At 42.9% G+C, this 27,267-nt stretch overlaps 2 protein-coding genes across 2 annotated transcripts; both read right to left on the bottom strand.

Annotated features, from left to right (window-relative positions):
• Positions 1-1,735: 1,735 nt before the first annotated feature.
• On the bottom strand, positions 1,736-11,485 carry aurka (aurora kinase A). The gene is made up of 9 exons (XM_083661088.1): positions 11,229-11,485; positions 10,610-10,672; positions 9,796-10,123; positions 9,621-9,660; positions 8,956-9,147; positions 7,943-8,081; positions 6,134-6,282; positions 4,679-4,853; positions 1,736-3,561 (listed from the first exon to the last, which is right to left on the bottom strand). The coding sequence occupies exons 2-9, from the start codon at positions 10,667-10,669 to the stop codon at positions 3,376-3,378; spliced, it is 1,269 nt and encodes a 422-aa protein (XP_083517214.1). The 5' UTR covers positions 10,670-10,672; positions 11,229-11,485; the 3' UTR covers positions 1,736-3,375.
• Positions 11,486-13,997: 2,512 nt separating this feature from the next.
• Positions 13,998-17,762, bottom strand: LOC310798551 (uncharacterized protein). The gene is made up of 6 exons (XM_083661094.1): positions 17,657-17,762; positions 16,993-17,098; positions 16,155-16,221; positions 15,955-16,034; positions 15,252-15,448; positions 13,998-14,195 (listed from the first exon to the last, which is right to left on the bottom strand). The coding sequence occupies exons 1-6, from the start codon at positions 17,738-17,740 to the stop codon at positions 14,028-14,030; spliced, it is 702 nt and encodes a 233-aa protein (XP_083517220.1). The 5' UTR covers positions 17,741-17,762; the 3' UTR covers positions 13,998-14,027.
• Positions 17,763-27,267: the final 9,505 nt, after the last annotated feature.

Below are 27,267 nucleotides of genomic sequence, written 5' to 3'. Positions count from 1 at the left end.
CAATGGCAATAACCAACAGTAAAAACACAGTCATGGTGTTCCAACACACTTATGAATGCATAATAAATACTGTTTCGTTAGAAATGAGGAAATCGGACCTTCCCCTGAGCTGATTAAACTAATGGAAATGCATACAGTGAAAATATCAGATAGTACACAGCAGCTATACAAACTATGCATTGAATGTATGATATTCAGACATAAAATATTATAATAACACTGGGAAGTGGAAATAAAACTATTATGGAATTATAAAATTATGGAATTATAGGTTTTCAAATGGGATAAACACATTTGAAATGGAATTTATTGAACTTTTAAATGCAATAACAGTAAATGCACCTGACCTAAAAAAAAATAGACATTCTGGCATAACCTTTAACTCTACAAACTGGGCCAAATGCTACTCAGACAGAGGGGACCCCAAACTGAAACCCTGCACACTCAATTTTGTTACCTCCGAAATTCTTTTCATTGTGCATTTGAAATTCCGAGATTGATTTGAAAGATAAGCTGATCTCTCGAAAATTCGAGTGTCTGAATCTAAAAGATATCATTAAAGAAGAAAATGTGCATAAAACATTTTTCATTCTGTGCAATCCAATGGGTCCTGTGGAAATGTTATAAAACCGTGTGTGTAGTGTGTTGTTGTGGTTTCAAAAAGATGGAATGTATATCTCAAAGTCGTTATCATATATCGTGAAAATGAATATTAAAGAATAAAGAAATATAAGTGAAATTATATTGTAAAAATGTGTGTGGTTTTATGTAATGAAAACGGTGAGACATGTATTTTTTTCTCAATAATAAAATACCGAAAATAGTCCCACTCATATTTATTTTTTTAAACACAAATCGGTCACATTGCAAAGGGGAAATCCCATAGGCTATAGCTAATGTATTATTTCCATGGCAAAAATTCTTGGATTAGGCTATATATTTCTTTAACTATTAAAAAAATCAAAGCATTGATGTCGGGCCTTGCCTTTCTGCATGTTCAAACCACAAGCCTTTTCCAGATTTCCCCCTGCAGGCTGGAATCTTGGCCTACCTGTTCAGCGACTCTGTGTGTTGATTATCTGCACAGAAAACAACATCTGGACGAACTCTTGTTATTTCCGGTTGGTCTAATCTCCATCTGTCTGAAGCACCAAGCACCTGCATATGCACGGATCGTAGCCATGAATAGCTACACAATCATAAGCTATATTATTATCAATGGATAATTCATTAAAGGTCATGCTGCAAAACGGGAGGTGCAAGCATAAGAAAAACGTGCATTTCTATTCTGCCATGCCGCATGAACAGATGCACTAGACTAGAGGCCTCGATCTTGGGCAAATGTCACTTTCAACATGCCGCATCCACGCGGAACAACTACTATGGAAGTGAACGTATAACAGCCTAAACTGCAAAATAGCATCTTTGAAGTATATTGCATGGCAGATTCTTATGGATATCATTTTTAAGGGAAATTAATTAATCACCTTTTCGGAATTCAATGTCAATTCCTCAGTCAACAGTAGATTTTCGTACAAACTCTGGAGCATATCCCAATCTAGTATATTGAATCTACCAATTACCAAAAGTAAAAAGAAAAAACAGACGTTCTATACTTGCAAATGATTTATTAAATATGCTAATCGTATTCTTACATTAATACAAAACAAAGAAAAAGTCAACACCGCACAAGCAGAATTTCCTGCCACCCTACAGGGATTTTACTGGACATTTTCATGCCTATGGCGCTACCTAGCGGCCAGAGCAGCTCCCACCACCAGCCAGAGAAACTGACAGAACACCACAAAGTTCCCCACAATGGTTCCCACACATTTCTACTACTGTGCATTTCAGGACGTTTTCCAAAACATTTCCCTTTGTCATTTTTTCACAACTTCGCCAGGACTGGTAAATACAGGTTTAAACTTCAATAATTTTGCCCAGGAGTATGTCCCTCTGTAAATGTGGTGACCCAGCGCCCTCTATTGGCCACACACTACTGGAATACCTTGGGTGTTGTGGAGCGCAACTGACACTAAATGTTATCTGAATCAAAGCAATCATTATCAGTGCAAAGTCTTGTTGATCAATTATGTGAGTTTGAAAACCCAAAATGTTACAATAACTTTCAATTACTCCAATCTAACGTGACAACATTTTTAGGATACGATGTAGGATAGCATGTGAGCCTACCCTTCTAGTCCCCAGAGCAGCAGCTGGGACTGCTAGACAGGAGGAAATTAGACATGTCAAATTGGGAGAAAAAGGGAAGAAAAAGAAAAGAAAATAATGTTTCAAAAACATGTATTATTTATTTCCAGTAGTGAGATTTTAATAAACAATAAAATTCTCAATAACAAAGCAAAAAACAGTCAAATATTTACAGACATGAATGCCATATGCATTTAAAAGGTTGAAAGACAAATACAATGGCTCAAGATGCCTGCAGAGAAAAAAATAAAATAATAAAACATATTATGAAGAACAGTGGAACAGTGGTACAAGCCAATTTAAATGAACCAGCTGGAAATTTTGCGCTTGCGAACAGCCACATTCTGCACTGGCCAGTCACTCTGATGGCTAAACTCCAATCTAAATAAATCGCTAAACTCAAATCTCCCTGGGAGATTTTGATCTTACGCCCGATGCAAGGCAAGCGTCGTCATTGCTAGTTTCTAGCACTCAAAATCTCCCTTTTTTCTTTCAATTACCACATGGTCAGTCCATCAAAGGAGGATGTGTTTCAGTAACCCAGTGGTAATAAAAAGAAAAAATTAGAAGGGAGAGAAAAGGTCGAGAGTGCTCGTAAGTCCAAAAACAAGTGATGAAGGCAAAGAAAACAAAATAAATGTCCAAGTCACTCTTCTGGTAAAAGGTTAAAAGCCTTTATTTAGATTACCATTTCATTATGAACCGTTTACAAACAGCTGGTGCTTGTTAAAATAGAGCTGGGACATAACTCCATGCGTAGCGGCACAAACAGCCTTCTTCAGGGTATATAGCCAGACAGAAATGCTATACCCTGATGAAGGCTGTTTAGTTTATTTGGTCATATTATTCCAGAAATCAATTATCAATACAACCGTTGCCTGTTGGTGCCGATATGCATGGAGTTATGTGCCAGCTCTATTTGAACATGCACTAGCTATGTTTTTAAACATTTCATAATGAAATAGTAATCTAAATAAAGAAAAATTAAGATTTTGAGTGCTATAAAACTAGCAATGAGAATGCTTGCCCTTGCACCGGGCGTAAGCTATAGGGCCCCTGGGTCATGAAAAAAAACACACACACAATACAGTCATCAGCCAGCAGTTGGAGAGTTCACGTTCAAGGTGTTCAGGTGCAAAACATGAAAACACATCAAACATGTGCTCACTGGCTGGGCTCTGTGGTGGCTGTGAGGGTGGTGGGCTTCGTGGTGGAGTGCTCGACCACCCACGGGTGGCGCAGGACTCCCTCGATGGGCAGCCTGTGCATAGGGTTGTGCTTCAGCAAACTGCTAATCAAGTCTTTGGCACCGCCACTGACATTGGCCTCAGCGGGGTAACTATACTGCACCTACAGGGACAAAAAAAAAAAAGATTTAGACAAATTATATAGTACAGCGCTTTATGATGGCCGCTACCGGCGATGATCCTATTCTATAGGTTTATAATTCCAGTGAGGGGCAATGTGTCTTGCGATGATGGTTGTGCCCCATCGCAGATGGCTCAGGTGTCATAACATTATGAGTGCTCTCATCCTAACGTCAAGTTAATTCTCTGAGCTCAAACTAAACAAGTCATCAACAGTACAGGAAGAGCATACATTTGTAGAGAAAGTAAACTATAAATAAGTAGCCGGATAAACAGTAAGATTAGAATGTAATTAAATCTGCAAATTCTTGCACAGCTGTTTCCCCTGGACAGTCATTGCTAGCTAATAATTGGCAGACAGATTTAAGCAACTTGATTAGAAATGTTTTGAATCAAGCATGCACATAAAACATAAGCTTCTCATGTCCAACCCATGTGAAAATATCAGCTCCCCCAAACCTTGTAAACCTGACAAGTCACAAAAAAAAAAAAAAAAAAAAAAAAGATAGTAAGCGCTAAACTCCAGTTTCTGTTAAAGAACACATTCAACCATTCAACAACACAAACAGACACAATAAACTTCACAATCTAGGGTAGATTTGCATTAGTTTGAAATTATGAAAGAAATGGGTAAGAACATTGTTGTTACCCGTTAGCTTTGCTGTGCATCAGGTAATGAAAGCACTTGCCAATGTGTTGTATCTGTGGTTTATTTGAATGGTAAAATGGACTGCATTTATATAGTGCTTAGACTATGATCAATTCAAGGCTTCCTCTGATCATATAAACCATTCAAATAAATGAAAGCTCGTTGACAGTAGATAACAGCAGTGTAACATACTCTGATGATGATTTATATTAGTGAAAACATCGGCAGATCTTACTTTTCAAGACTTTTCTTTCAAGAAAAGGGTATTTTAATCGAAACGTTGCTCAATCAACCTCATTGAGCAAGTGAAGACAGGGGTGTCCCTTCTTTATTGTGACGTAAAAAGAAAAAAGAAAAGTAATGCTTAATTTGGCATTTATCAATGGATCTAGATTATACAGCTCTATGAAATAAACCCCCATTGTTCAGGTCCCCCCCCCCCCATCCTTACCCTTGCTATCTTGTAGTAGGTCTCGTCATGGCTTTTTGTTTCAAAGGGGGGAGAGCCCACCAGGAACTCATAGCAAAGGACCCCCAGACTCCACAGGTCCACCTTCTCGTCATGAGTTCTTCCCTCAATCATTTCTGGAGGCAGGTAGTCCAGAGTTCCACACAGGGTGGACCTCCTGAACAACCAAGAGAACAAGACAACAAGACAGCAGTGTTCAGTAGTGACCACCACTGGGATGTGCCACTGTGGTGGGGCAACATACGCATTTCCTGCAGCGGGCATTGAATAGAATTCCAGACATGTACATAGAAGACGACAACCAGCAACAATCTATCTATACAGTTGGGTATGTGGACTTTGTCCGTTTGTTTCAAGTTCTGTGTTCAGCCATAGCTAAGCCGTTTTACGTGCGATCGGGCTGAAACCTTCAGGTTGTGTAGGGCATCCGTGCAGGTGACCTGACGGAGCCAGATTTTTAAATTAGGCTAATTAGCTAATGATGTGATGTCATAAGAGCACGCGCGCACACACACAGGGAATAGGCTTGTTTGAGTTGACTGCTGCCTCGCCTGGAAAGCAGACGAGAGCAGCCGAGCAGTCAGGCGAGGCGTCCACAAGTCGAACACACCCACTCACTGCTGCTGCTTTTCTTCTTCTACAGTTTTGTTTAACAGCGGTTTGTAAATAAATTAAAACATGCATTAGCGCCCCACACTCACTGCTCAAACGACCCAGCCCTTCAGATTACTTATTTTTATTTTAATGTAGGCATTACAGGTGGTATTTATGTAAAATATGGAGTGACAGCTTAGAATAGATATAAAATTGATGTTTCTAGTACTTTCTACACTTCACGGTGGGTTTGTGATGCACCCGTGTTGAACCAATGGGCGCTTAGCTTGACGCGTTTCGCATCATCCTCTGCTCTGTGCAGTCGGGCGCAGTTGGTGGGGAGCAACTGCGGCGCCTCGCTCTCATGAGAGTCCCGTGGCTCACGCAGTCTGAGCAAGTCGGACAACTTTTCTAACCATCATGCAACGGGGCAAGCAAGGCGCTGGTCGAATCTGCGCAGAATTTGCTCATGTCAAACGAGCCTATTGGGACAAGACTGATCAGTGATGTCTCTCTCACACACACACACACGAGGAGGCATTGTGACAAGACTGATCAGTGATGTCATAGGGGGGCACATACACACACACAGATTATGTCCTCAGTGATATCATAATGGGGCGCACACACACACACAAGGAGGCATTGTGACATCACTGATGCAACAACATTTAGTGAGCAACACGTGCGCCAATAGGGCAGGCGAGGCTGAGCTACGGGCGAGGCTGCGCTGCGGCCAAGCATAGGCATCGAGCGCGCGTAGCGTGCGAGATGCCTAGATAAAAATACAAGAACAAAACATTTCTACCTCAACCTTACGATACTACGGTTTTATATGCATACCTGGAGGAGGGTGTGTGGACAGACCAGCCAAAATCGGCAATCTTCAGCTCCCCGTTGGCTCCCAGTAGAAGGTTCTCCGGTTTGATGTCCCTGTGGATCACCTTCTTATTGTGGCAGTAGTTGAGGGCATCTGCCAGCTCCATGATGTACTGGGGAGTGAGTAAATAAATAAAAGGTGAGCGTGTTACATAGAAAATGGCAGTTTAGGTTTTGCTTGGGACCCCCTGGTACCCCCGGAGCCCACATTGAAAACCACAGCTTTAACCAGAGATGCAAACTCATGGAGAGTGAAAAAGGTAACAGACACAAAACCACTCAAAATCATTCATTGAATCGTCCTATTTTGGGATGGAAAAGGTGACTGTCACCGAAAGGTGACTAGTTTGCATCCCAGTTGAACAGAAAAAAGTCATGAGAAGGGAGGGGAGCCGGAAATGGAATAGCAGTCAAATGTGGCATCTCCAAAATGGCAGAATTTCAAGGAACTAAGGAAAGCAGCTTCATGTGTAGGTTGATTACAAATGCTTTTTTTCTTGTCTTTTCTTTTTTGGACATTTTTTTTATTGATTTTGAAAAGGTTTCCTAAACCCAGGTCACCTGAGGATTTTCTCAACATCAGATTACTACAAAACTCCATGGTATAAACCAGCGGTCGGTGCGCAACTGGCGGCCCGCGGGCCACATGTGGCCCCTGGGACAATTTGCAATTTATCATTATTATTATTTTACAAGGCAGACGTTTTTAGTTAGGTTAGGCCACCCAAATCTGTGTTTTTATTTTACTGTACATCCCAGAACATGGCGCTAATGGCGTTAGCATTGTCCATCCACATACTGTTTAACATTAGCATTTGAGCTAACACTATTGTAACAAACTATATCCAGGATGCACATAGCACATGCAACATTACTAATCTGATTAATATGACATATTTGGGTGATGTAACCCATCAAATTAATGTAGCGGGCAAAGTTTCCGGTGTCATCTGAATTACTCAATTTGAATATGAAAAATATAACAGTTGGTATAATAAAGGTGGATTACCAGTCCTTTTCATCAAATTAGTAGCTATATTTGGGAGTGATGGTGTTACAGGAGGCTACTGGTGGAAGTGCACGGTCACAATCTGGCCCTCTGGTAGCGAGGACATTTTTTGTGGCCCCCGCTATCATCAAAGTTGCACCATCCCTGGTATAAACAGAGTACATACTCATGGCTTACTGTCACTGTAAACCATAGATTTAAACTCAGTACATACTCATGGCTTACTGTCACTGTAAAGTTTACCATAGACTTAAACACAGTACATACTCATGGCTTACTGTCACTGTAAACCAAGTATTTTAGCCCATTCAAGTTAGCAGACTCAGAGCAACTCGAGGGGTAAACTGAAAGTTACCCAGCAGACTAGCAGAGTCGGACATCTCTGGTGAGCTGCTCTGGGCAGGGGGGTGGGGTGGGTGGGAGATTCCTCGGGCTCTGGGGGTGACTGACTGAGGTGACTCGAAAACCTGACCGTTTAGTGAGTCATACAAACTCGAGTTAGTAAAAAGAGTTGAACCTCCCATCACTAGTAAACATATATTTATGCTGTAAAGTCGGGCATTTTAACGTGGGTGTAAATGGGGAAAGACTCTTTTGGAGCCAGCTTCAACAGCCATTCAGGAATTGCAGTTGTTGGTACTACACATTGGCCTCAATACGACCCCCTCCCGTAAGAACATAAACGTAAGTTGGTGATGTCATCCCATCATTCAAACACAGCAAAGTACAAAATGGTATTCTTTTAAATAAAATGGGACACTTACTGTGGCAGTCCTCTGCTCATTGAATTTCACACAAGCTTGTAGCTGACTGTAAAGCTCCCCCTTAGGTGAATACTCCAGGATGAGGTAGACACGAGATGCATCGTGGAAGTAGCCATAGAGGCGCAGGATATTAGGGTGCCTGTGGGATACATCAATACAGAAGACGATTCTGAGAAATAGTTGGTGGTACAAAAATACTTCAACAGGTACGGGTTGGTGAAAGATTCAGAATTCAGGCATTGTATTGTGTGTGTGTGTAAATTAGAATTTGTTCTGAAGTGACCTGTGTGGTAAAATAGAAATAAGAATAGTGAACAACTGAGATGAGAATAATTGATGTGATGAGAACACAAATTGAGAAAGGTTTTGCATTTGTTTTAGTAGCTGAAATCGACTCATGCAATATTGATTATTATGGCCTATCTGGCATTCTCTCACGCATATAGCAATGGAGAACTGAAACGTCACCATATTTTTTTTTAGCTGAACACTTCCATGAAATGCAACATGGTTTTCATTGATTTCACCTAAGCGTTGCCACAATGCCTGCCACCAGATGGCTTTAATGGAGCTTGAGAGTAAGGAGTCAGGTCTCTTATTACCTATAAACCTTTTGCACAGCGGCCATTTTATTTAAAAAAAAAGTCAGGGTAAACAGGTGCAAGCAAAAGATTAATGAGGGTTTCCAACTTACATGATTGGAAGTTGGAACATTAATCTTTTGCTTGCACCCTGCCTTTGACACAAAAAAATGTCCTCTATGAAAAAGGCCCATTAGGCTGCAGACCACTCGAGGCCGCAGATAGCATTTCAAACTTGGTTGCTACAATCTGAGAAAATCAGGGATAATTCCTGTAGTGTGAGAGGAACATCTTGAGGTACTGAGCACTCAGTGAGATTTGAGAATTGCAGGGCTCCATCAGAACTCCATCTATTTTCATTTTCAAATATTTTTAAAGTCATGTCTAATGGTGACAAAGAACCACATCATGCAAATCAAATCTGGCAACTACCTGAGGTGAGACTGGATCTCCACTTCTCTCCTCAGCTGGTGCTCCACCCCACCCTTTTCCAGCTGCTTCTTGAAGAGGACCTTCAGGGCCAAGATGAACTTGCTTTTTTTCTCTCTGGCCAGGTAGACATTGCCAAATTTACCCTTTCCTAGGGGGCGACCAATCTCAAAGTCATCCAGGCTCCACCGCTTCCTGTGTGAGCACAAGAGAACAGGGTGGTTGAAACATTTGAGATGTTTTCCTCAGGGTTCCCACACCTTATTCAAGCTCAATTGCTTTTCAAGGCCAAATTCCCCTTACAACAATGAGTTTTTGTAATGAAAACTAGCAGGAGCTCAGACAATTAAAGGGGAGAGGCATGAATGTGTGAACACTTCAACTGTGTCATGTTAGTTGCAAATGACAGAAATCCACCGTCCGCAACGCTCGTTAGAAAATATTTTGTTTTCACCTGTCGAGCTGAAGGCGGAGCGAAATTTGATGGAGGCAGCCCCCTCGTTATTCTCTAGGAAAAAACTCTAAACTCAAGCACTTTCAATAACCCATGTCTATTCTCAAACACTTAATAACTTGATTTTTATTTTTCAAATTCACAAACTTTCAAGGATCGGTGGAAACCCCGCTTAATGAATGATTTCCCCCCCTCCTTCCATAATCAGACTTACGATGCAGAAGGATTTGTGGAGTCATTCCTGGCAGGCTTGCCTAAAGTAAGGGAAAAAAGATACTAGATTTAGCAACCAAGAATACACATGATTGAATCAGAATCAGACATTTTTTATTGATCCCTGTGGGGGGAGTGGAGTAGTGTCCAACCACGACAAGGTTGTAAACTCTTACTTTGTGGCTTCTCCTGCTTTGACGAGTCTGTTGCAGTTTTGGCCAGCTCCGTCTTCACCTTGGGCACAGTTGTCGTCGGCTGGCTTTGCTGCGGTGTGGACTTGGGTTGTGCTGGATAATTTACTTTCACAGTAGCAGGGTTCACATTCTGATTGCCGGTATTGGTGGTCCTGATAACAGCGCTGACATGAGAAACTGGCTTCTGATGGCTGACAGGTCGCTGAACGCGCTGAGGTCCATTTGATACACCAAGGACCGGGGCGGATCGGCGTGACAACGACTGGGTTGGTTTCACAACAGGAACCCGCTGTGGTCCATCACTGCTCAACTGTAATGAATGAAAACGCACCAAATACGGAATAAATTGAGCTATAGTTTTTTTTTGCCATTTTGGCTCCCTTTCATGTTTTATCCTCTCAAAGGCTCAACTGAGCAGAAACAGATTCCACACTTTAAATGAAGGCAAAATGGTATACAAAGTAACTTGGACCAATGTTTGGGATTGCTACAAATTGCAATGTTATGGGAGGAAGGAAAACTGTCTCCAAAAATGTTTGTAGCAATTTAGTGTAATCTAATCTGAAGAACACCTGTTCACATTTCGAGGCAGATTCCACACAAACTTCCTAACTAGTGAATAAACTGACTTGTGGAAGAGCTGTTGATTTTAGATGAATGGGCTGTTTGTCAGCACCTACATCATACACCAAGGACGACAAAAAGAATAGTTTGTGCCCTCGGCTCAGGGCATAGCAGCACTACTGGTAGAAAAGCACTTTTATTATCATTTGTCAGTCATGATCATTATTTGTACCTTCATTTCAGGCCTTTTTGGCTTGATCTCGTTTGCCAACTTCACCCTGGCAGCATCCATACTCTTGAGGAAAAAGAACAAAAACAAAGTACGTATCGTTAATATGAATCTGGCAAACCAGAGACAGAAACGGAAGCACTGGGCCCTGTTGCAAAGCACATTAGGCTAAGATTTCCCTTAGAGTCAGAGTTAAGCTGTCCATAAAATAGAATCGGCTGCACAAAACACCATTAAATCTTCTCCTAAAGGTTAAACCTTTTAAGGAAAACATAAGCATAAGATTTAAGGGCGTTTTGTGCAGCCGAGGCCCTGCTTTTTAGGCTTACAACAATCTATAAGACGAACCATCTTCATATCCAGATAAACCGATAAAGTGATGATCATGGTAATGTACACATTTTCCATCTTTGAATCCCCATTAATTTAAATTAAATATCATCCTCAGGTGTTAGTACCGTGACCCAACGTCACATAAAAAGAGAAGGCCTTTAGTTAGCAACATTAGCTAGCTAACGCTAGTTAGCATTAGGCCGACTGTTAAGTCATAACGTTAACGCAAACTACCAAGACATAAACACACACAACTACTGTCATTTGTTGGCAAAAGCGACGTACTTACCTAATATTACTGCACAATAGCCGACAACAACCCCTCTCCGGTCTAAAGCTTGGGAAATGAGCTCACAACGCAACGACGAAAGCTCACAAGTCGACACGGCTTGTAGCCAAGTCGGCTAACGTTAGCTAACGTTAACGGAACCTGGTTAGATTCATAACATGTACCGTAGACGTTGGACGTTTTTCTCAGCAACCTCAAACGTTATCAAAAAGTACTAAGTCACCAGCGGTACTTCTTGAATTCAACCAAAACTACAATTCGTCTCGGTTGAGTCGGTTCTGGTCCTCTGCTGTTGTATCATTTCCTACAGACGCTTGTCGTTTAATTTCAAACGTCCCTCTTTCAAAATCTTTAACTACGCTTGAGGCCGTGATTGGCTGAGGAAGATGCTCTTCCTCTTCTTCTGGCTTTAATGGCGGTTGGCAAACAGCTTTCGGGCGCATTACCGCCACCCACTGATCTGGAGTGTGGTCTAAAATCTATCCTCTGTATAATACACAAACAGTAAACACAATAGTCATAATAAAAATGAACCAAATAATTAATACACCAATTCATGCATTCATTAATCTTGTTGATATTAAATACTCCAGAAGGAGTATCCAATGCTTTACCAGATTAAAAAATAAATAAAGTATTGCTGATATTGACTACACATCAATTCAAAGTCGAATTCAGATGCTATATTGGAACTTGTCTGAAGAACAGTAAGGCCATGAAAACCATGACATTTGTAAAGATTCTGTCATGCCTGTATGCGAGGGATCAGTGTTGGTAATGGCTTACTGGGGGCAACTTTATAATGGGATCGTATGGAGCCAGCCTTGAGTGTCTCACTCTAACAGGCTGTGCTTTTTACTAAATTCACTTAATTTGAAAAACTGTGACAGTTCACACAACTTTAACACAACATACATATAGTATACATACATCTGCCCCTTGAGCTACTTCTGCTCTCACTCAGAATGTCAAGATATAAGCATTGTTGTATAGTTTTTGAGATAATTTGTTTGTTTGGCACAACATACTACCGGTAGTTAACTGCTGTGGTTCCACATTTCCATTTTGTTGTTGTTGTCGTGTTGTCACGCTGATTCATGATTGTTCCATGAGATAGCCCTATGTGTTTTGTTTCGTCATTTGTTTTTCTCTTTCTTTTGTTGATTCTGTATAGCCTACTTGTCTGTTGACTGATGATGATTGTATGGATTGAACATGATTAAAGGGATAGTTCTGACTTTTGTAACCCTAGCCCTATTTGCTACTTACCAATGATGCTGTTTGGCAGATTCCTTTCTCAGCAATGCTGTTCCTCATACTAGCTCCAGATAGTTGGCCACACACCAACACAATGTCAATGGGGTCACGCTCCTGTGTGTGCAAGCTGAGTGAGGCTCATTGTGCACTGTGGAGGACAAATGTCAGTGAGCCTCAGTCAGCTTACACAGCCACAAGCATGACCCCATTGACCATGTATTGGTTTGTGGCATAATCATTGGCATATAGCTAGGGTTCCAAAAATCAGAACTACCAGTATCAATCTTTTTAAATGGCAGGAGCCAGCTGAGAGAGGTCTCCTTCTCTCTGACAAATCGTATATCATCAATGGCCAAATCATTATCTCAGGGCACCGCAGACTGATGAACACTGCATTATGGCAAAACAGGAAGATGTGATTATTGTCAGAAGGAGTAATCAGTGTTACTAGATGTCAGAAATAACAGAAAGGGAGGAGCCAATTGCAGGATTTGAGTTTAGGAATGTTTATTTGTACAGATAGCAATGTGTGTTGTAGAATCTTTTTTAATTATTAAAAAAGAAACAAGATTATTTTAGCGTTTAGGTAAGAATCCGCAAGGCAATGGCATACAAGATTTGTGGAAGAGGATGGTAATAGATGACGGCCACAGTAAAACACCACAAAGAAGAAAAAGAACAACAATCTAGAGAACAGCAGGAATGTATAAGTTCCGGGTTCGTAGGAGGAAAAGTGAATGGGGTTTTCCAATGGGGATTTCACTTAAATGCATAAAATAAGGTCTGTGGGTAACAAAAGTTTCTGGGAACGTGAATTTGGGTTCAGCAGGATAATCTTTACAAACGTGAATAACTTTTGGAACGTGAATGCGTTTTTTTTTTAAACACGTTCTTTAGAAAATGCTGCAAAAGGCATAAAAGTGATTAACGTTCATGAAGATTATCCCGCTGAGTTTTTGTTAACCACAGACCTCATTTTATGCATTTAAATGAAATTCCCATTCTAAAACCCGATAGACTTTTTCCCTGACGAACCAAAATGGCGGTGATTTCTGGTTAAGCCTACAAAAATACGTCATCCCTGCGGTACTCTATTGCCACAGCAAATGTGCACTGGCAGTGCTCATCAAGAAAAATGAAAGAACAAACAAATACAATACAAACAAAAGCCTTACATTTATGTAATTCATTTTAAACTTTTTAACGACACTGTTGTCATGTTGTGGCCTGAGCAATGCCTTTTTAAAGGATGACCATCTTTGTGATCCTTGATTGCCAACATGGCCATCTTAAATGTAACATTAAAACTTATTTGACCCATTATTCATTACTTGCCAGTGTACCGGTGAAATGAAATGCTTGAAACATGGCAGCAATGTAGGATGGTGATCAAATAGCCGCATCAGAGGTGTCTTAGTCACATGAAAATAAGAGGATGCTACCCGCACCAACAGAACTGGGTATTCTCTCACACACACACACACACACACACACACACACACACACACACACACACACACACACCCACACACACGGTATGGATCAGGCTAAAGAGTTTGCCACGGCTGTTGCAAACTGCAAGTGAATGCCTGGATTCTGCGAAGTCAAGAAGTCCAATCCTTTGGCCGTCCCCGTGCTGGACAGGAGCCCGCTGCTCTGGTTGTACACCATGAAAATAACTTCACAATTACAAGCCTGGAGTTCCTGAACCTGAAAGAAACAACACATACTCACACTCACACAAGATCATCAAAGACACAAACCATCCCCACAACAGCCTGTTCTCCCTGTTACCCTCAGGGAGGAGATACAGGGTCCCAAAAGCACGCACAAATCACTTGAGGGACATTTTCTTCCCGCAGGCCACGAGACTCCTTAACATACACAAATAGTGTAGTAGCTGTACTGTACCGTACTGTAGCTGCTACCATTATGTATGTCTAATGTTTAATTGTATGTTTAATTAGGTATATGCTATTTGCACCTGTACGTCAAATACGTCGAATTTAAAATGTTTAAGCACGTCTAAAGTATGCACATGACATGTGCACCTATGTGCAGTGAATATGCCACTGTCTCTGACTTGTCTTATCACTCTACTGCCTTATTGCTTGTTGTGTCTCTTGTTGTTTTTGCACTCATATGCCCTGTTATACAGTATTTGTACTATGTTGTAAACGGAGTTCACAGCACAAGCATTTCACACGTGATACTTGTACCACGGAGTGACAATAAAAAATCTTGAATCTTGAATCCTCATCAGACTCATCTCACTCATCAGACTCTTGTGGACGCATTTAGTCCAAAGTTTCAACTGTGTTTGCCCTAGAGCAGGGGAGCTCAACCCTTTGTCATTCAAGGCTTCTGATTGTTAAAACAATTCTGAGGACCACCTTCCCAAATAAATGATAGGCTATAATTTTGCTATCTTGATGTGAGAGATCACCCAGTAGATGGCGCTCTGAGGCCCGCCATTGAGAAACACTGCCCTAGAAGATGCTGAATAAATAAGATGAGTCCATAAAATAAAGGCTTTTCACAGTTTTTCAAAGAAGAGTGTCTTGGACTTTTGTTTGATTCCATTAGATTCTCCAAACCTAAGAGCACCTTATTTTTTGTAGCATTCCGTTTTCTTCTTGGAATATACCTATGAAACCATTCGGTTATTTTACGAAGGTGCCACTCTCCCCTAGCCCCCACTATATGTTAAATTGTAAGAGAAGCTAAGAGTTACATCCATATTGCATCAGGTTTGCATTCTCCCACCTTTTCCTCAACACTTTGTATCAGACGGGTGGCTGCGTCTTGGTGACTGTCGTCGTCTGGGTTCTCGAGAGGCAGGTGTGTTACGGCTGCGTCCGTCTCCTCCTCAGATGATGCGTCCTGTCCCTGCCTCGTCCAGTTGGAGTCCAACAACTCTTCAGCGACATCTCGACCCATGTTCTCAACATTATGGGTCATACCTGGGATAACGATGAGAATATTTCAGCAAAGCAAAACCAATTTTTTTCACACTGCATGCGTCAAGTAAAATCTGGCCTCAGATACTCTTCCTCTTACTTACAATTTGTGATGTTAAACACATTCCACAAGTTATTTTGTGACAAAGTGTTCTCATTTCCTTTCTCCTCAACCTGCCTTGTCTACTTCCACTTCAGTTAGCGATTTCCTACATTGACCAGAATGCCTTTTGCCCCTTACCAGGGGTGGATTTGCTCTGGGAACCCTACTTACGCAGGGTCCCCGGGGCCCACCCCCCGCCCGATATGTTATTTCTGTATGCTTGAATGTTTTTTCTTATTGATTTTACTCATTACCATTACAGCTACATAAAGATCTCTTACAAAAGTTGCTCAAATAACATTGCTGAGATCTACTGATTATTTCCCCTTGATTTTATTCATGACAGACTTGATGGAACATTGATATTGACACTGCTTATTCAGCTTCCGAATACATGTTTTCCTACTATTCTCTGCTGCTTTCAAGCTGTCCTCTCCACTGCTCTGCTCTCCACTGCATTCGGTCTCCTCAGTTCTCTTTTCCTCTCTGTAAAAGACAAATGACAGACAATGAGAAATAATAGTTAATATTAATAAACAAATGTTATGTTAACAAATTAACTCTTCATTGGAATTATGTTATTAACATGAAATGAATCATATTTACCTTTTAAAGGAGAGGGTTGACACTGCATCCTCTCCACTGCATTGTCTCCTCAGTTCTCCTCTCCTCTCTGAAAAAGGCAAATGACAGATAATGAGGTTACTAAATGAACTCTTCTATGTCTTCTCACTCCTTTCTCTCCTTCCTTTGTTTTTATTTTTTTAACCGGAAGGACAAAAGACCCACATGCATTTAGCAAAAAGTTTTCATTGTTGCAAATAAATCTAACCTAAATGTAGCGGTTTATTTCTTTATTACAAACTTTAACGTTAATCAACAATGCATTAATAGAGTCCAGCGCGCTTCAGCCAGGTTTGGAATAAAAGGGTCCTGGTGCTCAAAAGTTCCCCTTCTATTAAAACGTGCAAACGGAAAAGAGTGCTCCGGTGTCTTTACTTCGGGTAGTCTGTGTGAAGTGCCCAGGTAAAACATTACTTTATGTTAATCAACAATGGTTTGGTTTACTAAACACCAGCAATACCAATGCCAACGCCAATTCACCCACATAAACATAGCAATTTAAACCTCAGTCCTTCTTCATGGATAGAGCCTGGACAGAATAGTTTACAGTATTAAATGTGAACAAATTTTGTTCTCTCTCTCTCTCTAAACAACCACTTGCAACAGCTATACTAAACCAGCTTGCTTTTTTATTATGTGATTTATTCGTCTAACTTTAGGGTGTCAAACAACGCTTGGAAAATAAAACAGAAGCTGAATCTATCGGTTCGGCGTGGCGTTGGCATGGCTTCAGCCAGTGTGAATGGACTCTGAATTGAAACTGCGCGGCTTTGGCGTTGCTTCGGCGTATAGTGTGAACGGCCTCTTAAGTCTACTATACCTTTAGTAGAAATGCTTTCCTGAGTCGTGGAAGGACACAACTGTTTCCTCTGTGTTGGCCCCGCATCTTCCTTCCTCTTCTTTCTGTTCCTGTGGTATATCCAAAGCTTTACCATGGAACATAAAGAATAGCATAGGGTGCCATTAAAAGACCAATACTCCTTTGATGCTACACACACTTATCCAACTGGTTTAGTGATTAGCTGCTCTACCTGTGTCTGAGCAGTAGCAAGTTGAGGGCAGGTGAGATTTCGGAAAAAGATCTAATCAAAATAATATTACCGGTAATAATAATAATAATAAAAATAATGTGATCCTTCAGACAAATTAAGGGTGGGAAAATAGCAGTTGAACCAATGAGCAAAGACTGAGCACAAGATGCAATTTGAGGTGTCAATAGAGGAAACAGCAAATCATTTTCAAGAGCCCTATCCCACTGTGACAACATGAGATGTCCCCTTGATGAATCCAATGCATGCAGGAATATCAAACTCTTATTAATGTTTACTTAATGGTGGTGTTTTAGCATCAGAAGAGACAGGCTGTGACTGAAGGCAGCCAAGTCTCAACCCTCCAGTGTTGTCTCGTTTTATATTCATTATAATACATCTTAAAAAAAGACTTATTTATGACTATAACAGTATATAGAGTGCAGTGTACTGTACCTTTACTCTCTCATCCACAAGGCCTGTTGCCAAAGCTGCCTGCTGGACTTTTAGTTTGTTCTCGTTAGAGCTGCAATTTTGCATTCCCTGTGCCCACAGAGATTCAAGAATCCTGCAAATTAGTGAATGCATATTATGGATTATGTACAAGTGTGAGGTGAGCAATTACTAGTGCTGCACTGATCCATTTCTCTGCCCACTGTTTAGTAAATGGAATGAAGCTATAACTTTATACTAACTTATATTTTTGTATACCCTACACCTACTTGTCAAACTTTGTATTTGTAGGCTATACCTTGGAATTTGTATAAGCAAGTGCATTTGCTATAATTGTTCTACGCCAGTGGTTCTCAAACTTTTTCATGTCAAGGACCCCTAACTGACACCACAGATCCCCATTTGATAAGATTTTGTCCATGGGACCCCAATCAGATTTTTGCTTTTAGATGTTTTATTAGGCTACAGAAAGTGTATGAAATCCATGACCAAAACAGTGATACATTCTGCCATTGTGTTACTTATGGATGGAATTAGTGAAAATAAATTATTCCCTTTTGCTAGACCCCCCCCCCCCCCCCCCCCCGCAAAGGAAGGCACTGTCCTGCTACATGCACTAACATCACTGAATCTGAGTAATTAGAACCACTCCTCACTTCAAATGCCTATGGTGACATGATGGAGTACGACTTTTTTCTTCTGTAAGAATCAAATGTGCAAATATCAACAGAGCATTCAAGTATGAACGAATAGATAAATATAAAGTTTATTTTGAAAACCAGTCAGTTCTAGCCAGAGCGAGCCATCTAGCCAAGTAGCTTCAGCCACTGACCTAAGCTGCAGCTAACACTGAGTTTCTTTTCATTACCCTACTCTCTCGTTATTGAGTTTCAAGACTGCTCTGTTGCCTATTTTATTAGACAGCCGACTGATATACTTACTCTACCGTTTCACGACTGTACGAGTATTTTTTCGGCATTGCTGGTTTGTGTTGTGCCTGCGCTGCCTGTGTTCGGGTTCCGCCATGGATGTATGATTGAAAGGTTCCGCCCCGATGGTTCCGCCAGCTGAAATAAGAACTTCCGGTGCGTTTTTACAGAACACAAAAATCTTTTTGCACAATTAAAGCAACAAAATCTAACTTATATGCACAATTCCCCCCGTGATGTGAATTCTTGTAATCATTTAGTTGGCATTATTATTATTATTCCTATTTATTTGTCCTACTGTAGGCTATATAAAAACATGGGGGTAAATGATTCATTTGGAAATGAAAGAATAGATTTAAATACCTCATACTTTCATGTTCTGAATAAGAACATTCTCTAATTTGGTTTATACTAAATTAATTTTAAAGAATTCATCTTCATGGCCTTCGAAGCCCCTGTGCTGCTGAGTGGGCAGTGTGCTTTTCTAGTGCGTGGTGCTGCGCTTTGGCTGTGAGTTTGTCTGTCGTGTTGCGGCGGACCAGTTTTTTTTTTTTGCCTGTTGTCGCGTTTGCGATATTTTTGGTTGTTGCCTGTTGGCAATTTCACTGACATCTCCCTTTAAGATGGAGTTTAAAATAGAGGAGTTTGTTGCACATCATTCTCTTGGTATGTTTCAGGTGTCCAGTGCTGAAGCTGCTGGTAATGTCCAGGTAGTGTTGGCGCTGTCCAGCACTACCCCTGCTGGAACTCGGGCTGTGTTGGCCTTGTCTCAAGACCCTGACGAAGTTGTGGGTGTCTCTAATGCTGTCATTGAAGGGCAGCTGAAAAACTCTAAAGTAGAAGCTGTCCTGTCGTTTCCCGCTCCTGTCAGTCACCGTGGGCTCAGGCGTTTGATGGCAGGTTATTACGGGAATGTTTGCAGCGACTTTTCTGTGGATGCAATACCCTTTCTATTGCTGTATTGAGTTCTCTATTGAGTTATCTTGAGTGAGTCATGTCATTCAGTTACCTGTGCAGTAATGGATGGCCTTGATGTTGCTCTTTTGACATTTTTGACAGTAGGAAGAGGTTAACTCCGGTTGACGTTAGGAGTGGGTTTTTTCCACATGATGGGTTAACAGTGGTTAACATTGAAAGAAGGTTAGCAGTAGTTAACATTCGGAGTGATTATTTCACATGATGGGTTAAAATGTCTTAAATTTGTTCAACATTCGGTTGACTTCTGGTCGACATTCAGTTAACTTCGCTTGATTTTTCAGATGGACATTTTTGCACACTAATAATCTTTGTGTGATGTCTCTGTCCCTATGGACGCCTGTATAGGAGACTTAAAATCTTGCTGTCAGAGCGGTTGGTGTCACAGCGTATTATTGCCAAAGATCTCATGCCACCAGATACCTCTGAGATTATAACAACCTAGGGCAGAGTTACCTGTGGTCATATTTTCTGCTGTTACAGACTATTCTATCAATGGATTATACTATTATATTTCACTATACTGTAATCATGATTACAGGTAAGCACTGGTATTGGCCATTAATCGTAGGCTACTGTGTAGGCTACAAATGCATAATATTCTCTGGGATAATAATGTCAATAATCCATTATTAATCAAAGTAAGCAATATAGGCTACCCAATAGATTACTTGTTTAAACACACAAAGAACAGGGAAGGCAAGGCTGGATCTCATTTTGATGTCCTTCATTTTAATTCATAGCACATGAGGCTTACAAGGTGTGACATTTGATAACATACAACAGAGGTTTGTGGTGGTAACAAGGTTTACTCTACCCTCTACTGGTAGGATATGAGATCACTTCTCATTGTGTCAAAAGCTGATATAAACCAAATGCAAATGATCTGATTAAAACAGGGATGTATGGAAAATCGGCTTAGTCCAAAGGCATTTTACTAAAAACAAATATTGAAATACCAAAAGGTATTAAGTAATATGTTTCAATATTTTTTTCCATACGCAAAACAAGTGTGGTGGGAATAATTCTGGGAATTCTTTTCTCCTCCAACTACCAAGTTTACAGACATAAGCATGAACTACACGACTTCAAATATACAAAAATATATCAAACAGCTACAAGCATATACAGTATTTACAATCTCAGCTCTGGCGTGGACTTCCAAGTCGGAAGAGTTATTACCAGGGACCACATTCAAAACAATGCTTGTTTCTCATAGTTTGATACTTAAAAAAAAAGTGTTTCCGTGGGTATAAAACAGAATGTTTCTGGAACAGTTTTGTTCACAGCAGTCCTTGTGAAACCAGATCCACTATTAGTACAGTATGTGTCATAGTGGTTCATCACCCTCTCTCCCCTCAGGTCCATGGATCACCCAAGCTCTACCATCTCCCTCTGTGGAAGATGGTAGATATAAAAAAAAAAGAAATGCCATACGCAAAACAAGTGTGGTGGGAATATGCCACAAAAATACAGACTTTGCCTTTTCTTTTCTCCTCCAACTACCAAGTTTACAGACGTAAGCATGAACTACACGACTTCAAATATACAAAAAGATCAAACAGCTACAAGCATATACAGTATTTACAATCTCAGCTCTGGCGTGGACTTCCAAGTCGGAAGAGTTATTACCAGGGACCACATTCAAAACAATGCTTGTTTCTCATAGTTTGATACTTAAAAAAAAAAGTGTTTCCGTGGGTATAAAACAGAATGTTTCTGGAACAGTTAGTATGTGTCATAGTGGTTCATCACCCTCTCTCCCCTCAGGTCCATAATAATAATAATAATAACTTGGACTTATATAGCGCCTTTCTCGAACCCAAGGACGCTTCACAGGAGAGAACAAAACAAGGAACGGTAGACACACAAAAGACGAGCGCACAGGGACAAAAATAAAACAAAGCAAAAGGCACAAGAGCACAGAGAGGGACAAATAGACAGGCAAGAACAGTTAATTAGGGCCAAAGGCCTTGGTGAACAGATGAGATTTGAGTGGCGTTTTGAAGGCGTCCAGGGTGGGAATGTTCCTGATAACAGTGGGGAGTGAGTTCCAGAGGGTGGGGGCTGAGGCGCTGAAGGCCCTGTCCCCGAAGGTCCGCAGCCTGGTCCGGGGGGTGACAAGCAGCCCGGAGTCAGAGGACCTCAGGTTCCGGGGGGGGGGGGGGGGGGGGGGGGCATGGAAGTGGAGGAGGTCGGAGAGATACTGGGGGGGCACGGGCATGGAGGGACTTGCAGGTGAGGAGGATGATCTTATATATGATGCGGGACTTGATGGGGAGCCAGTGGAGGTGAATGAGGGTGGGGGTGATGTGCTGCCAGGGCTTGGTGTGAGTGAGAACCCTGGCAGCTGAGTTCTGGACATACTGGATCACCCAAGCTCTACCATCTCCCTCTGTGGAAGGGTGGGCACACGAAGCCCGGCCTCCCGTTTCGGAAATGCCTCCGTCCCCTGTCGTCCATGCCCGCTGGTCCCATAGGGTGCCGTGGTGGGAAAGGAGGGCCGCGGGGGCCGAAGGGCATGGGCATCCTGAACCGATCCGGTGGAAACATCGGCCCTCTGGGCATCATTTGAGGGGGCATGTGTGACATGTTTGGAGGTGGGAGGAATGGAGGTAGATGAGGATTTGGCATGGCCGGCTTTGGCATGCCCGGGGGGTGCTGCAGGGGCGGCATACCCAGTCTGGGACCCACCGGGCCAGGCAGGCTCATCATGGGCGCTCCTGGAGATCCCAGCTGGTCTTGGCTGGATTCCTCTGTGGGTTTTCCAGCTAAACCTGCTAAAGGAAAGCACAAGTGTCAAAACATCAAACCAATTACAATCATGGTGAAAATATTGAAATATGGATCTTTTCATATAAATACTGAAATATACATTGTTTCATATACAATACCTCAAGTCCAAAGAGTAAACATTTAAACCAAACCTGGTTATAAGCTCCTACATTTTACCTTTAGGTGATACTTGAAAAAATAAAAATAATTAACCTTTATTTATACAGGGGGAGGGAGCGCCTTATTCACATTCCCCCAACATTCACACCTGGAAGCTGGCCAGTACAACCACAGTCTGATCTGCTGGCCACTGATCAGCTCCACTGAGAGCGGTTGGGGTTAAGGGCCTTGCTCAAGGGCACCTCGGTGGTGGTAATGAGCGAGGGGCCATCTTTCCCCACCTAGATTTTTCCTGCCGGGCCCGGGGATTGAACCGACGACCTTCTGGTCACAAGCTCGCTTCTATAACTTTTAGGCCACCACTGCCCACAATTCCACAATTTCATCCCACATTTCAGACATGTCTTACCTGGTGGCAACTTCATGGGGTCAAATCCTGGGGTGATGAAAGGGGATGTAGGAGACAGCAGGATGGGGCCAGGAAAAGCAGGTAGACCTCCAGCTATGGCTGCTGCCTGTTGACTTGCTGGCTGGCACCTGCAAGACAAGCACAAACAGTGGCATCCCAATTTAGATGAAAGTCAAACCAGGAACAAAGCCCTCATGCGATGAACTGCTCAAAAGAGAAACAACATCACCATGTCCTGATTCCACAGTACGAGGGGTGTCTCTGGAAAAATCTGCAATTGTCAGTAAACATTTATTTTAAAAGCTTACTATGTCCAGGATTCATTATTCAAATTGCAAAACATTTATTCCAACTTTGGTGTGATGTTTCTGGTAAGGCATCCTTCCATGGGTGGCGCTCGTGGCGCTGTAGCAATGGTTCGCATTCTCCACAATCCAAATGTTGTGTAGTTTAGAAAATCTCAAATGGACCCCATACAAACATGAACAGCGGTGGGAAATGTAATGGAGAGACCAGAGCATATACAGTACAAGTAAATGTTACCTGAGATTCTTTATATGTTTCTTTAAAACACTGTGGAACAGATAATACCTCCTATTGCATGACATTGACAATGCATTTGAAAGGGGCTGGATGAGTACTTTGACAGAGTATAGAATAACTGGTGACTGACTGTTGTTACAAACCAAATGCCTCAAGATATACAAGGTCACTTCAGTACGGAGGTGGTTCATTGATCGGTGATGTCATCAGTGACAATGTTATGTTGGTCTGAGGCTATATAAGATGTGGGTCTCAGGCCATATATAAGAAAGAATTCATAACAGATAGAGAACCATGTTCTTCCAGTGGACCTCCAGTCACCAGGTCAAAGCCAGTACCGATTAAGCAAAAGCATACCTCAGTGACAGGTGGCACTGGGCTGTCCGCCTTGACATCCACGCTGACTGGCGGCCAATGCAGGAGGCTGTAGATGTCGCGCTCACGGCCGCAGGGGCGCCTCTGGTAGGTGGCAAACATCCGCCGAGCCAACATCTGAGCCTGGCGGTCCGCCCAGATGTTTTCTGAAACAGGAGAGGGAGATAAACGTGTGTGAGTTCAGTTTGCCTGTTTGTCTGTGGTGCAAAACGACAGAAAGAAACAAAGCCTATTAAATTTGGTCTTTTTCTTGGTGGGGGGGGGGCTTTCCCTTTTAAAAATCCTCACTCAAGCCCAAAAGATTGCAAAGTGAGTCTGCAAAGTAATCAATCAGCCTTAGATGAATGGAATAGCAATAGCACAACAAAACTCCATGACTGATTCATTCATTGCTCACATTTGGATGTGTCTTGGAAAGCATGTTATAAAATAAGCGTATTCTTATTTATGAGACAGATCCACTGACCTGGCAGAGTCGTTTCTTCAGTGGCGGGGGTGGCTGTGGGGGGAGGGGATGGCTCCTCCCTCTCCTTTTCTCCTGTGGGAGGGGCGGGGGAGGGCACCTTTCCCGGAGCAGCGTCCAGAGTGACAGGCACGGGGGCTGCCTCGGCGACGGGCGTTGCCTGAAGGAGACAAGATTTGGATCTTTTGAGGGGCATACTTGTACATTTGATTTGTGAAGATATCATTATGTCGTGCACTGGGGTTGGAGAGAGATGGTGAGTACAGGGTAGGTATTCATGAGAGCTTGGCAGTACTCGTTTACCTAAAACAAGTCTGAGAAGCTACTTTCCCCGATCCTGATGCTTTTCCTCACGTCTTTCTTTCACTTGCATCTAATGTGTTGTTGTTGTTTCAATACACTTTCTTTGAAGGCTGTAAATTGAGTACTGTAATGTTATTTGGGTTTTAAATGACAGTAACTTGTAGCTTCACCTTAGAATGCATTAGGATGTTTTTTTAAATTAGAAGAATGAAAAATGCATATTGTGAATCATGAAAACATCTCAAAATAGTCTGGTCGGGCTTAATGTTCCAAATAATTATTGTCAGGTTCTAGAGCTGACCTAAACTGCCTATAGTATGCCATGATTTATGAGAAAATATTGTTTTGTGAAAAGTTGTAATAAAAGGGCAACATCGGCTAATAACCCCCACTATGGTGTGGTGAGTATGAGGGCGACCAGAGAGATTCCAATTACCAACAAGCGTTGGTAAACAGGAGAGTGTTTGGTGAGTGACAAAGTGTGAAATGGATTCATAGTATTCTCACATGCATTCGTTACAAATATGGTGCATTGCCCTCGACACTAATGGCTGTGGTCAATTGACTACGGCCATTTTAATACAACCACATGTCCTTTAACTGCAAACAACTGTTGCTGGCCAGCCAACATCGCTATGAGGAGACGCAATGAAGCAGCACAAGAGACCAAATTCATTCTTATGTCACTAGACCTGAAACCTTCAGGGTGTGTAAAGAGCACCCGTGCAGGTGACCTGACGGAGCCGGATTTTATAATTAGGGCAGATTAATTGCCCTAATGCTGAATGCCCGAAGGCTGATGCTATAGTTCAGTGATGATGTCATCAGTGATGATGGAGCCGGACTTTCTTAGGCGGCGTGCACACCAAACGTGTGTGAACACTTTGGAAATCATGTCGAGAGTGCTTCCATTGCACACAAAACACAGCGCATGGAGCGTTTTTTTGTGTGCTTTGTTTTGATTTCCCCTGCAGTCGCGTGCAGTACAGTTCAGTACGCAACGATCACATGGACGGGAGCCAGCTGGTTTCGTCTGTTTGATGTTGTTGACTGTAAACATGAAAGCCAGATTAATGCCAATTCTGGCTGCAGCAGCGGAGGTTGAAGATCCCCCTGGGAGGAGAAGAGGTACGAGGAGGAGTGACATTGATCGCTGATGTCATCAGTGACAATGTTATGTTGGTCTGAGGCTATATAAGATGTGGGTCTCAGGCCATATATAAGAAAAAATTCATAACAGATAGAGAACCATGTTCTTCCAGTGACCTCCAGTCACCAGGTCAAAGCCAGTACCGATTAAGCAAAAGCATACCTCAGTGACAGGTGGCACTGGGCTGTCCGCCTTGACATCCACGCTGACTGGCGGCCAATGCAGGAGGCTGTAGATGTCACGCTCACGGCCGCAGGGGCGCCTCTGGTAGGTGGCAAACATCCGCCGAGCCAACATCTGAGCCTGGCGGTCCGCCCAGATGTTTTCTGAAACAGGAGAGGGAGATAAACGTGTGTGAGTTCAGTTTGCCTGTTTGTCTGTGGTGCAAAACGACAGAAAGAAACAAAGCCTATTAAATTTGGTCTTTTTCTTGGTGGGGGGGGGCTTTCCCTTTTAAAAATCCTCACTCAAGCCCAAAAGATTGCAAAGTGAGTCTGCAAAGTAATCAATCAGCCTTAGATGAATGGAATAGCAATAGCACCACAAAACTCCATGACTGATTCATTCATTGCTCACATTTGGATGTGTCTTGGAAAGCATGTTATAAAATAAGCGTATTCTTATTTATGAGACAGATCCACTGACCTTGCAGAGTCGTTTCTTCAGCGGCGGGGGTGGCTGTGGGGGGAGGGGATGGCTCCTCCCTCTCCTTTTCTGCTGTGGGAGGGGCGGGGGAGGCTGTGGGGGGAGGGGATGGCTCCTCCCTCTCCTTTTCTGCTGTGGGAGGGGCGGGGGAGGCTGTGGGGGGAGGGGATGGCTCCTCCCTCTCCTTTTCTGCTGTGGGAGGGGCGGGGGAGGCTGTGGGGGGAGGGGATGGCTCCTCCCTCTCCTTTTCTGCTGTGGGAGGGGCGGGGGAGGCTGTGGGGGGAGGGGATGGCTCCTCCCTCTCCTTTTCTGCTGTGGGAGGGGCGGGGGAGGCTGTGGGGGGAGGGGATGGCTCCGCCCTCTCCTTTTCTGCTGTGGGAGGGGCGGGGGAGGCTGTGGGGGGAGGGGATGGCTCCTCCCTCTCCTTTTCTGCTGTGGGAGGGGTGGGGGAAACTGTGGGGGGAGGGGATGGCTCCTCCCTCTCCTTTTCTGCTGTGGGAGGGGCGGGGGAGGCTGTGGGGGGAGGGGATGGCTCCTCCCTCTCCTTTTCTGCTGTGGGAGGGGCGGGGGAGGCTGTGGGGGGAGGGGATGGCTCCTCCCTCTCCTTTTCTGCTGTGGGAGGGGCGGGGGAGGCTGTGGGGGGAGGGGATGGCTCCTCCCTCTCCTTTTCTGCTGTGGGAGGGGCGGGGGTGGCTGTGGGGGGAGGGGATGGCTCCTCCCTCTCCTTTTCTGCTGTGGGAGGGGCGGGGGAGGGCACCGTCTCCGGGGCAGCGGCAACTGTCTCTGTGGGAGGAGGTGTCTCCGCCTTGACGTCCAGAGGCACGGGGGCTGCCTGGGCGACGGGCGTTGCCTGAAGGAGACAAGATTTTAATTAATCCTGTGGTACATACATAAGTATGTTGTGACTTTACTTTCTGAGGCACACAT

This window comes from Poromitra crassiceps (assembly GCF_964638095.1).
Source record: "Poromitra crassiceps genome assembly, chromosome: 25".
NCBI classification, from domain to species: Eukaryota; Metazoa; Chordata; class Actinopteri; order Beryciformes; family Melamphaidae; genus Poromitra; species Poromitra crassiceps.
Note: the sequence above shows the minus strand (reverse complement) of the source record. Positions and strands in the feature narration are given on the sequence as shown.

Excerpts from the sequence above, each read along its gene's own strand:
- aurka (XM_083661088.1), bottom strand. The coding sequence starts at position 10,669 with ATGGATGCTGCCAGGGTGAAGTTGGCAAACGAGATCAAGCCAAAAAGG. Across the intron at positions 9,148-9,620 it reads TCCACAAATCCTTCTGCATC|GAAGCGGTGGAGCCTGGATG; the intron begins GTAAGTCTGATT and ends GTGCTCACACAG. Across the intron at positions 8,082-8,955 it reads GAGATCCAGTCTCACCTCAG|GCACCCTAATATCCTGCGCC; the intron begins GTAGTTGCCAGA and ends TGTATCCCACAG.
- LOC310798551 (XM_083661094.1), bottom strand. The coding sequence starts at position 17,740 with ATGCAAAATTGCAGCTCTAACGAGAACAAACTAAAAGTCCAGCAGGCA. Across the intron at positions 16,035-16,154 it reads TCAACCCTCTCCTTTAAAAG|AGAGGAAAAGAGAACTGAGG; the intron begins GTAAATATGATT and ends TGTCTTTTACAG. Across the intron at positions 14,196-15,251 it reads TACAAAGTGTTGAGGAAAAG|GTTCAGGAACTCCAGGCTTG; the intron begins GTGGGAGAATGC and ends TGTTTCTTTCAG.